General features: G+C 34.4%; 1 protein-coding gene across 6 annotated transcripts in view; it reads right to left on the bottom strand.

Moving 5' to 3' along the window:
• The window catches only part of LOC111374916 (kinesin-like protein KIN-7D, mitochondrial), an 11,182-nt gene extending 395 nt beyond the window's left edge, over positions 1 to 10,787 (bottom strand). Inside the window, exons 1-25 of one of the 6 annotated variants that reach the window (XM_022997670.1) lie at positions 10,591 to 10,786; positions 10,069 to 10,478; positions 9,831 to 9,928; positions 9,494 to 9,583; positions 9,161 to 9,213; positions 8,589 to 8,654; positions 8,400 to 8,453; positions 8,130 to 8,189; positions 7,629 to 7,707; positions 7,462 to 7,529; positions 6,517 to 6,573; positions 6,295 to 6,399; positions 6,001 to 6,105; positions 5,644 to 5,751; positions 5,426 to 5,557; positions 5,079 to 5,258; positions 4,444 to 4,740; positions 4,059 to 4,199; positions 3,475 to 3,594; positions 3,326 to 3,376; positions 3,163 to 3,210; positions 2,885 to 3,031; positions 1,496 to 2,239; positions 837 to 954; positions 653 to 763 (exon numbers count right to left, since the gene is read on the bottom strand). In XM_022997670.1, coding sequence (XP_022853438.1) covers positions 681 to 763; positions 837 to 954; positions 1,496 to 2,239; positions 2,885 to 3,031; positions 3,163 to 3,210; positions 3,326 to 3,376; positions 3,475 to 3,594; positions 4,059 to 4,199; positions 4,444 to 4,740; positions 5,079 to 5,258; positions 5,426 to 5,557; positions 5,644 to 5,751; positions 6,001 to 6,105; positions 6,295 to 6,399; positions 6,517 to 6,573; positions 7,462 to 7,529; positions 7,629 to 7,707; positions 8,130 to 8,189; positions 8,400 to 8,453; positions 8,589 to 8,654; positions 9,161 to 9,213; positions 9,494 to 9,583; positions 9,831 to 9,928; positions 10,069 to 10,415 — 3,351 coding nt within the window. In that variant the 5' untranslated portion in view covers positions 10,416 to 10,478; positions 10,591 to 10,786 and the 3' untranslated portion in view covers positions 653 to 680. Of the gene's footprint in view, positions 1 to 652; positions 764 to 836; positions 967 to 1,495; positions 2,240 to 2,884; positions 3,032 to 3,162; positions 3,211 to 3,325; positions 3,377 to 3,474; positions 3,595 to 4,058; positions 4,200 to 4,443; positions 4,741 to 5,078; positions 5,259 to 5,425; positions 5,558 to 5,643; positions 5,752 to 6,000; positions 6,106 to 6,294; positions 6,400 to 6,516; positions 6,574 to 7,461; positions 7,530 to 7,628; positions 7,708 to 8,129; positions 8,190 to 8,399; positions 8,454 to 8,588; positions 8,655 to 9,160; positions 9,214 to 9,493; positions 9,584 to 9,830; positions 9,929 to 10,068; positions 10,479 to 10,590 lie in introns of those variants that run through there. The other 5 variants (XM_022997669.1, XM_022997672.1, XM_022997671.1 and 2 more) reach the window with 5 other exon arrangements.
• Between the last annotated feature and the right edge of the window lie 481 nt (positions 10,788 to 11,268).

Here is an 11,268-nt window from a genome sequence, read left to right on the forward strand (position 1 = left end):
GGGGGGGAGGGGGGGGGGGGGGGGGGGGGAAATGAGGAAGAATTGTTAGTGTAACAATGGTTTGGCTTATTAAGCCCATGCTTAGATTGGCTAAAAATCAACCATATAACAGATTTTGATAAAAATTGACAAAATATGTAAATAAAATGATAATAATAATTATGAGTTCTACAAAATGTGTGATTAAATATAAGCTTCAAAAGACGAGGGGAAAAAAAGGAATATGTTGATCAAATGACTTCAATTCTGGTATAATATTTAGTGGAAACTAAATTGATTTTAGTCAAGAGAGTTTTAACCCCCGTTTGGGTTCCATTAAAATTTAGTTTATAGGAAAAATATGTTTCGGAATAATGATTTTTTAGAAAATCTGGTTAAAAAGAATGAAATTTTTTTAATTTATGTATAATATTGTTTTATTGAAGAATGTGGTCGAAAAGAAGAAAGATAAAAATGCATTAAAATTTTATTGGAGTCCAAACAGGGTTCAGTAATTGTGGTTACCCAGATTATATAACATGAAGCAGAATATTAATGAATGCGTGGTGAGCTATTATTCACATGCTCCGTAAGGGGGGGAAATGCATAAGCCCCATCTCATACGTAAGAAAATGACCATTACGCTACGCTAAAACAACCAACCAATCTTTACCTCTTTTTCGAGGATAAGAAGTGCCAAGTCATGTAAAGGCAAAAATCCTATCTGCAATGTTCGTGCGGCAAATTGGACATTCAGAACATGCAAGCGAACAAGATTTACATACTGCCAAGGGAGAAACCAATGTTAGAGTTGCGGCACTAAGGAGCATAAAGGTAGCATCAAGAAAATGACTTACAGCAAAAGTGACGACAGGGAAGTAGCATTGCAGCTGTGGCCGACTCAAAACATACTTTACAGACATGAGAATTTGCATCCACATTCCCGTTGTGCTTAAGTTCTTTCTCCTTCATTTCCTGCATTCGAGCCTGAAGTAGTTATAAGGAAAACAATAAATCCACAATGTTGCTATTATGTCCAATAAGCCGATGAGATGCATACATAATGATGAATTGCTCTAGGCACATAAGAGAGGTTAATTAATCCTTGTCAAATTAATTTCTTGAGTTTTCGAGTTTACTTACGACATGAAACAACTAGCAGTACGGGTCTAACTTATTGATGTGTTCCTGAAAAATCTACTTGAATCCATTTGATTGTTTTTTGTGGACAAAACCAAGGCTCAAAAATACTACAAATGCTTATACTCCTCGTTTGCTTAGTTTATTTCAAACAGGCAAAGGAGACAGTACAATCTACGCACTTAATTTAGTAAAATGCGATACCATCAAACAGGCATTCGGTAATTGAGATTTGAGAGTGGTGCTAAAAAATGGCCTCAAGTTGATTAAACAACAAAGAACCCAGAAAGTCTTGAAATGAACACAAAAATATGTGAATAGGGAGTCAAGTACATGCATAAACATGAAAATGCAACTTTAAAGGAGAAAATTTTACCTTCAGGCGTACAACAAGAGGTTCTTCTTCAGAAATGTCAGAAGCTAGTGCTGTACAATCTTGAGCTTGTGTATCTTTAAGGATTGGATCCTTGTAGTCAACATTATCCATTCTTAATTCACTGTTTCGATCAGTATCATCACTCTGTCCATCACTAGCCTTTGATTCTTGCACAACACTTCGCTCTTTCTTTAGCTGAGCAACAAGCACCCACATGTTTGCCAAATCATTTTCCAGAGCTGCCTCCCTGTCCTTTGCCTCTTCAAACTTTTTCCTATACTCGTCTTCCAAAATTTCCTTCTCAGCCAAGGCAGCTTCTAGAGCTGATTCCCTTTGTTTCCTGGCTTGTAACTCCATCTTTAGATCATCAGGATCAAGGCTCCATGAGTCAAAGTCATCATGGACCATTCCAGAACCATCATTCGCTCGGCTAGTAAGCCGACCTCTGCGACCAGTCCTTTGCCCATCGTGGTATTTGCGGTTTCCACTAATACCAGTTTGTAAACTGGAACCTCTAGACTTCACCAACTCATGAGCAGCTAGTAATTCTTTTTCTAGTTTTGCATTCTGTACAGATAGCTTGGTTACTTCACTAGCTAAATTTTTCAGCTCAACTGCAGCAGCAGAGGCTAGTTCTTTGGCATAAGAAGCTTCCTCAGACAATTTCTGATTCTGTACACGTAATCCACTATTTTCCTCTACAGTGCGAACGTGTTCTAGCTTCAGTTTCTCATTGTCAATTTCCTGCTCAAAGTAGAGACGTCTATCAAATTAAATAGCTGAAAGAACACATGCTTTTATTTCTATCTGGGGTACAGCATTTTGGCAGAACAACAATCCAGGTAAGTTAAAAGAAAATGTAGCTAGCACCAATCACTAAAATTTCACAGGAGTATATTTATAAAGATCCAGAAAATCATAGAAGTTACATAATGAAAAGAAAGATGTATTAACTGCTCCAGAAGTGTCAATTTCAATTTGTCCTTGCACAACATAATTTGACATGTAAATGGGAGTATCAGGATGTAAAGATAAAAAGGAAAAAATATATTTTAAGTATGAAATTTCAAATCTGAAAGAAGAAATTTTTTCTTGATAGGCTTAAATTGGAAAAACTTAAACAATCAATTACATTGTCATCTAGTTAACTTATATCTACAAATTAGAATGCAATCTTAATACCTAGAAGCACATTTGTGAGGAATAGAAGCATCATAACTCAACTATCCCAAAAACTTAGTTCACAGCAACTCCATAGAGATGAAAGATCCTTTGAGCTCCAAACAATTCTTACCCACACAATGAAAAAACCAACTAAGACGATTGAGACATTTAAATGATTTAATATCAATAAAATTATAATTGGAGTAAAGATGTTGCAGCAATTACCTGAGACTGCATTTTTTTCCCTAACTCGTCAGCATATTCATCGGAAGTACGCTGTTCAGAGGAGTGTGATAATTTGTCAACTGAAACTGAAGCAAGTCGCTGCTCCAGATGAATAATTTTCTCTTGCAGTTCCTTGTTTTCAGCACACTGATGATAACAAAATATCAACCAACTTATAAGGATAGGCAAAAGACCAGAAGCATAAAAGTGGATTAAACACAAAGGTATGCAACAGTACACAATAGCATTTATCAAAACATCAAATTTTATTGTTTGACCTTGTTCTGCAGCTGTTCCTGGAGTATACGGTTGTCCGCTGATTTAATCTGCATTTTAAAATCAAAATTCTTAATTATATAACAATTTAATTCTTTCTGGGAGTAAAAAGTATGGCAATCACAGAAGATAAATTTACAATATCAAGCAAGATGAAGAAATAACCTCTAACTCAAAACCTTTCTCACTACACTGTGCCATCAGTTTCATGACCGTCTGTTGCAAAAAATAAAACCAACATCATGATATTAAGTCATTATCCTTTTTATGGCAAAATTGCAGCCCCTAATTCATTTACAAATGAATAAGATGACCTGCTGCATATCAACCATAGATGCATTAGCAACTGATGATTCACCACTCTCGACAATGCGCTGTTCCAAGTCTCTCATCTGCTTCCTCTTTTCTTGGATTTCAAGCTCCAAGTTCTGAATCTGTGCATCAAAAATATCTTGCATTGACTTCAAAATCAACGGGGAAACAGGGCAACAAAGAAATTATAATGTGACCACAAAATTTCTGAGGACTTGCAAGAATAAAATAAACCTCTTATATTAAACATGTAAGTCAAATTCAAGATATTCCAAAACAACAAGGAGCAAGTCTAAATAGTATTCAAGTAGTTGAGTTATTTTTCTTCAAGTAGTTGAGTTATTTTAATTTTAATGTTCTAACTTTTAAAAGAAATTGAGAAGATGAAAAATCATAGATTAAGAAGTTGAAGTTTTAGATAGGAATTTAATGAAAACCAAATAATGGAAAAGCAGGAAGCTAATACCGGAAGAGCGTAGATTGTTGAGTTGTATGATAGTTTGCAGTGCAAAAATTTATCTCAAAAATGGGAATTGACTAGAGTAATTTATACGATATTTTATTTTCAAGGAAAATGTACGGATACCAGTGTTTTAGAGCTTTCAGGATCATTAATAGACTGCTCTACCAAACGTTTCATGGTACTGGTGCTGAATGCAATCTCTCCAGCAAGCATTTTCACTTGCTCAACTAGGAGGTCATTCTGATCTGATATTGACATCTCATCCTAAAATCAACAGGATAAGAGCATAAAAGAACTATAGCAAAGCAGTCATTACAAAATTAAATTTGATGTTGACATAGATAGCATTAAAAATTAAAATTTAAAAAAAAACTAGTGAATCAATATTGTAATTGCTTCAACACATTTCCGTTTCAGATGATAATATTGCTCAAAAAACTTCAACATGACATTTAAGAGGCATAAAATAATAAAAGCATTAAAATTTTAAAGCGGAGGTATAACGTACAATAGGCAATTTTGAAGTGCAGCAAGAACCACTAATAAGTTCCCCGACTTGAGTTGTTTCAGTTATTGTACTGCCAGCTTGTGATAAATTATCATTCCACTTGCTAGATGTTCTTCTGTGTATTGAAGCATTAGCATCTGATGACATAGACAAAGCAGAAGATGGGGACTCTTGATGATTCTCACCATCAATGAGCAAAGAACTCTCTTGTGGAACATCCAACTTCTGATTGACAACAGGAAGAATATGCAATAGTAAAAGAACAACACAAAGTGCTATTTTTCTACTAGATGGAAACTGAAAGATACAAAACTTTGTTTCATTGGTTTGGATTGAAATGCAAAAACTTGGTAGATATAATCAAAGTAATCGACAAAGGACTGTCAATAAGGAAATTAGTAAAAGATTAAAAGCCATAATGGAAGTTAATCATTTCCATCATAGTCGACAAAGAATATGAAAAATTTATAGACTTCTATTTTAATAGAAAAATTATATTTATAAACCTGATTTTACTTTTCATGATTATATATTGGCGTAATACATATAGAGAACAATTTACATGTAACGGTAAGAAGGAATAAAAATGATCAAACGTGATTTGTAAAATAAGTAAATTAAAGCAAGCAACCTACATCGTCCTCAGTAGCAGAATGACTCCTTTGGTGAGAGATGTCACCCAAATATCCTGGTATTGTATTTTTCGAGGAAACAAGTATTAACTTTGTTAGCCTCTGGATTCTGCTCATTAGAGCAGCCTTGGCTTCCTCTTCTTCCTCCAGTCTTGATTGCATTTTCACTTGACCTTCTTCCAACTATATGGCAAGGATCATAGATGTCAAAGACAAGCCAAACTATCTTAAACAATTCCACAACAAAGTACGTCAACTCTCAGGAGCACAAACAATTAACATTCAGATTTTTGGTCTCTCTCACACCATTCACCTTCCGTCATTCAGACAATAATTGGAGTCAAGTATACCTTCTGTTTTAGGGTCAAAATTTCTTCATGACTAACACCAGCAAGCATTCCCTTCTTAAGTTCATCAAGTTCTTGCTTAAGAAATGATATTTCCTTTTGATATTTCTTGATCAATGATTTTTCATCAATTATCTGAAAGATAAAGAAAAGTAAACTGATAAAAGTTCATCATTATAAAATGTAACTCACATTCCACAGCTTATAGTTTACTCACTTACCTTATTACGTGAGGCAAATATTTCAACACGTTTTGCCCTGCTTGCAAATTTTAATGTATTGTGTGTTTCCTCCATATTGCTTGAAGCCGGAGTAACCGTACATATAAGCTAGTGGGAAAGAAATAACAAAAGGAAATATCTTACTGAAATATTTCGACCCAAATTTTGTTATTTTAGGATTCAGAACAACTCAAAATCTTGACAGACACAATTCACAAAAAGAAATAATCAGGCAGTAATTGCGAGGATGTGCATATCAAATAGCAAAACCTTTTTCTAGCAACAAAAGAAACACCACATGGTGTCATAAATTATTGAAAGAAAAACTTGGGCTACAAAGTTAAAGGTTTCTCTTACGGAAACATGTCCATGCCCACTTAGAGACGATTGTAGAAGGCGAGTAAGCTTTGAATCCCGATAAGGAACATGTGATGCTTTTCCTTCACTTAGTTTTCCAATCACCTAGACATTACATACAACATCAAAGCATCAGAGATGCCCAGCTAAATTCCAATTTGAAGTTTGTGTGTGTACATTCGCACATGAGAGAAACATAGAATGTGACATCGAAATTGAACAAAAATAAAGATACTAACAGAGAAACAATACAAGAAATGTTATAATAATGGCAAAAAAAGTAAATAAACTCACAGTTCCAAGCGTTAGAAGACTTTTATTAATGTACGATCCTTCTTTTCTCCTTAAACCGGTTGTTTCAGATTTTGAGCTCTCAGATCCCGCTAAATCAATTAAGTTCTAATCAACAGGATAAAACAAAAGCTTAGATTCTATAATACAATAGAAAGTATACAAATCTTAAACAATTAATAACACCAAATTTTTCAGTGCTTAATATCAAATGAATATACATACCAACTGCGAGAATATCACTCCATCATAATCGTCGCCATGATCGCTACTTTCAATCATCTGCAGCCAAAATAAATAAAAGACTCTAGAGATGGATGCAAGATGAAAGTACAAGAGGATGAAATATAGAAATTCAGAAAGCATGAACAAGGGCATGAAGGAATGCACTTGATAGAAAATACATTATATGTAATTGATATTATAGGCTTCCAACTTAGTTTAGTGTCTCACAACTCCACTCCAGTTCAGATACTGAAAGGAACTATTAGAACCAAATTATTAGCTTTCTTCAAACTATTTTCAAGTCGTGTCTCAATACATACTTTGGAAGGACGAGGCTGGTGCAAGATTTCCTTGTGTTTCTAGCAGCCAGGCATTTATTACATTTTTGTACAAACTGGATGTGGGATAGTAACTAGCTTTTCTTCATATTGTCTATTAACCAAATAACGACATTCAAATTTGTATTTTATAAAATATGAAATTCAAAAACCAATTAATAATAACTAATTATCGTGAAAATTGAATATCAACCTTTATTTGACAACCATTATTTCAAAACTCTTTATTTTACATACTCATTTTCTTCACAAAATAAAACATCCTACACGTAAACTCAAAACTCTTTCCTACTTTGTAAACACGCATTCATCAAAAATTTACTATACAAAACATTGTTTTCCCAAATAAATTCCATCAAACAAGGGCTTAATAACTCATTGGTCCTTTGCCTATCATATATTTACGTTGAAAACACATAGGAAGATAAGCAACATCGCACTTGACTTTTTATGAGAAACTTGCTATGTTCGTGGAAAATAATCTCGAAGGAGTAAGGAAAACATAATGAAGGTTAAATGAAGAAGACATGACGTAAAAAATAGGAACAGATAAACCAAAGTTCCGTAGAACTAAACTGAGTAATGAGCAAATTCTAGCACTCCATACCAATGTGAATATTGTATGGCTCCGGCTGCTAAATAAGTTGAAATTATTGGAACCAACATGCCGATGCTCTGTCATCAGATTAAATATAAAAATCATAATGCAAGCGTAACAAACTACTTCAATATATCAAAGAAGATAGAGCTGTGCACAAAAAATACAAATTGCACCTTCTCCAGCAGCAATAAATGAAAGTGCATGTCCAGGGGACAAAACAACTTCTTCTTTTATACCCTCAACATATGTCCCCTATGCACAAGTTGCAATGTAAAGAAACCGAAGAGATATCAAAATAAAAGTTAATCAATAGTATTTGCAACAGAAAATGGTAAAGTTAAGAAATTGAAGACTAAAAGAGGCAATTGTTGATCCAACAAATAAGGTGGTGAACATTTAGAGCACAAAATAGAAAGTTTAGAATTTGAAACTAGCATGCTTGCTTCGGCTGTTAACATAATGGAGTTTAAAATGTATTATGCACATGTAATTGCAGGTAAGAAGAGTTACGCTAAGACAAAAATGCACCGATATTATATTAACAAAATGTAGTCATCAAAAGACGTATAGTCAAGTAGTGACCTTAAAAAAATTGTCAAGTGATAGAAGGAAAATTGTCAAAATATGTCAAAACAGGGAAACAGTAGAAAAGACAGCTTGGTATAGAAAACAACCTGAGCATCTTCTCTAACACGCAAATTTTGACCGGTTGGGTCCAGCAAATCATTAATCACCTGTTAGCAGATATGTTAGAGAAACATGCATCAGAGAACTTTCAAGTGATGATGATCTGGAATACATGTTAGTTACAGATTTTATACTATTTACTAGAATGATGCATAAACTGCTTATATAAACCATGAATGATGGGCAAGGCGGAAATTCCTAAGCTGACTCACAATGATACGCTAATATATCATTTACACGGTGACACTTGTACTAACCTCATTGTAGATTTCAAGATATGACACACGAAGTAAGAATTCACGTCCAGGAGTCTGAAGGGAAACCAATAGTTATCCATAGATCAATGACAAATTATTATTTTCGTATATACATGCAAACACAAATAAATGTGCACACAGATCGCATGGATGAACACAGATGCAACCAGCACAGAAATACAAACTTACATCTTGAATAATGCTGAAGACATCTTTTATAGCCAATGGTATAATTCCTGGTGAATTTTGATCTCCCTGACAATACACATAGAAAGCCAAGAAATTACTGCACATAATGTTGCTGTGCATAACAAAAAAAAATTAATTCCAAAACTGGAGTCCAAAGACAAGCGAACAAAACAAACTGACAATATAAAAAAGAATAGAAATAGAGTTACTGTAGTCATGTTAATTGCAATCACAGATATTTCGTACTCAAGGGCACAACGAAATATAACAGATTTTGAGAATTTTAGTTTTTGGATGCCATGACATTTATATAATTACGAAGCATCAAAATGTGGACACATGGACACTAAGAACTATTCATATTGCATTCCTTGAAATAAAACTATGTTTTGTATAGTAATATATTGTGTAATAAAGTACCCATAAGACTAGAACTCTCATGAGTGTACTCAATTTCCCAGCAACTTCCAACTCGATACACAATTAACAAATAAGAGTTTCCAAAGCCTTCAAAGCATCAAAATCTGGCAGAAATAGAACAAAGGTATTTAGCAATGAAGGAATTATCTTACATGCATGGTGTGTGTCTTTCCACTACTTGTAACACCATAAGCAAATACGGTTCCTACATTATGAACCAGGCCACCAGCTAACGTTATTAGCAAAAATTTACAAAAAAACTTTCATCCAAACAATTACTCATAAAATGGCACTACAGCAAATAACATTTACTTCAAATGTGCAGAACACTTCTAGTTTAGCACTTGACAATGACTAACGTGAAGGTTTTTACCATAAAAAATGTAGCCGTTGGCATAAATTTTGACATCATTTCTTCGAAGTCTCAAACAGAAAGGGAAGTTTATTTCATGAAAGTTATTAAAAGCTAAAGCTAGTAAACATACCATTTACACCCTCCATTGCAGCCTTCACTACTGGTTGACCAGCTACATCATATACTTCTTGAGTATTGGTATTGGGTCCAAAGACTTTATCTGTCATGCGTGAAAGTATATTGACTGAATGTACAATATCCTGATTAAACAAAGTAGACTAATAAAGAGCATCAATACAACGATCAAACTACTCTTAAGAATATTTGATCACAACAATTCACAATGACAATGTTTCAGACTTTATCCAGTGCCAAATCACAAGTTCTAGATTATTTATTTCAAAATTGCAATTTCAAAATTCATATTTAAACAGAAATATTAACAAGAAGAGCATAAAGGACAGTACCATAGGCATAAGCAGTCATGGGGCTATACTCATTCCTTACAAGTTTATCGCCATCAGCATACCAAGCAATCTCATCGCCTCTCTGAAACTCCCTTTCACTGCCAGAAAAAGAATTAAATAAATTTCCAATTATATTTGGCATTGCCTATAAACACACAACCCAAGCTCAAAAGTTTTCAAATTCAAAAGCAATAGATCTATAATCAATCCATTCAGATCTAGCATTCGTTTGATTCACCTCATCGGTCTAAATCTAATTGTCACTGAAATGCTATCTCCCGATCTCGAAGTAGTCTCCAGCGGCACGCCAATCAGCGCCTCGTCCATTGAAGGGTAACTGACAGGTGTACGATTGTTGTAACCCCGAGAGTACGAGGGGTCGGCACTACTTTTACTGGGAGTCATGGATCTCGATCCACCACCTCCTCCTCCTCCGTAAAACGAAGCGGCGGAGGAAGAGCACGAGCGCGGCATGAGGCGAGCATTCATCAGAGATGATGATGATGACATAGATGAGTATGGACTCGACGGTTTCCTGTGGTGAAATGGCGAGCTACTCCTCCCTCTAGAAGATGACGCCGCCATTGCTCAAATTGATACAGAAATCACTCCACCAATATATTTTTATCAGCGCAATTGTATGTACATCTATATGGAGAGAGAAAACAATGAATGTGTCAGTGATCACATGGTATGAATCGCAAAAAGCGAAGAACATTAATCGATTTTAATTGTTTTTAAAGCTTTTTCAGCACAATACCATTATCGAAGAAGCTTTCAGAAGAAAAGGTATACGCGCGCACAGTTAGTGTGAAGATATAGAGAGAAAGAGGCAAAAACTACGTTTCTTCTTCTTTAAGACAGAAGAGTTGCAGTTTTAGAGAGAGAGTAATGAGTGAAGAATAAAATCAATAGATGAAACGGTGAGCAGAGGAGCGAGGCCGACGGCAGTGTTGGTATTTTTGTGAATTTTTTAAAACTAATTTGATTTGAATTAAATTATCAATTATTTTGGCCGCAAATTATATATCAAAATTGATCATGGAAGGGTACAACCAACTAAGCACGGTGTGCATCTACATCAACGGAGAGGTTCAGCTCATATTTGTCTATCGTTATTAAGTGAAAATGTGTTTTGGATTAATTAATTTTTGAAGGATGTGTTATAAAGAGAAATTGGCAGTGCGTTGGAGGGATGATGTTTGGAATAATAATTTTTTTAAAAATATGTTGTTAAAAACTATGAAAAATTTAGATATGCAAAATGTTTTATTGTGTGAATTTGTAAGGAAAAAAGGTTTTGAAATAGTCATTTTTGAAGAATGTGGTGCAGAATAGTGAAATTTTTCAAATTTACATATGAAATTATTCGACCATAGTGTGTGGTGAAAAATGATTTTTTACCTCCTGTTTGCAACCATTAAAAAGAGATTTTTGG

Source organism: Olea europaea, unplaced genomic scaffold (genome assembly GCF_002742605.1).
Source record: "Olea europaea var. sylvestris unplaced genomic scaffold, O_europaea_v1 scaffold1314, whole genome shotgun sequence".
Taxonomy (NCBI): domain Eukaryota; kingdom Viridiplantae; phylum Streptophyta; class Magnoliopsida; order Lamiales; family Oleaceae; genus Olea; species Olea europaea.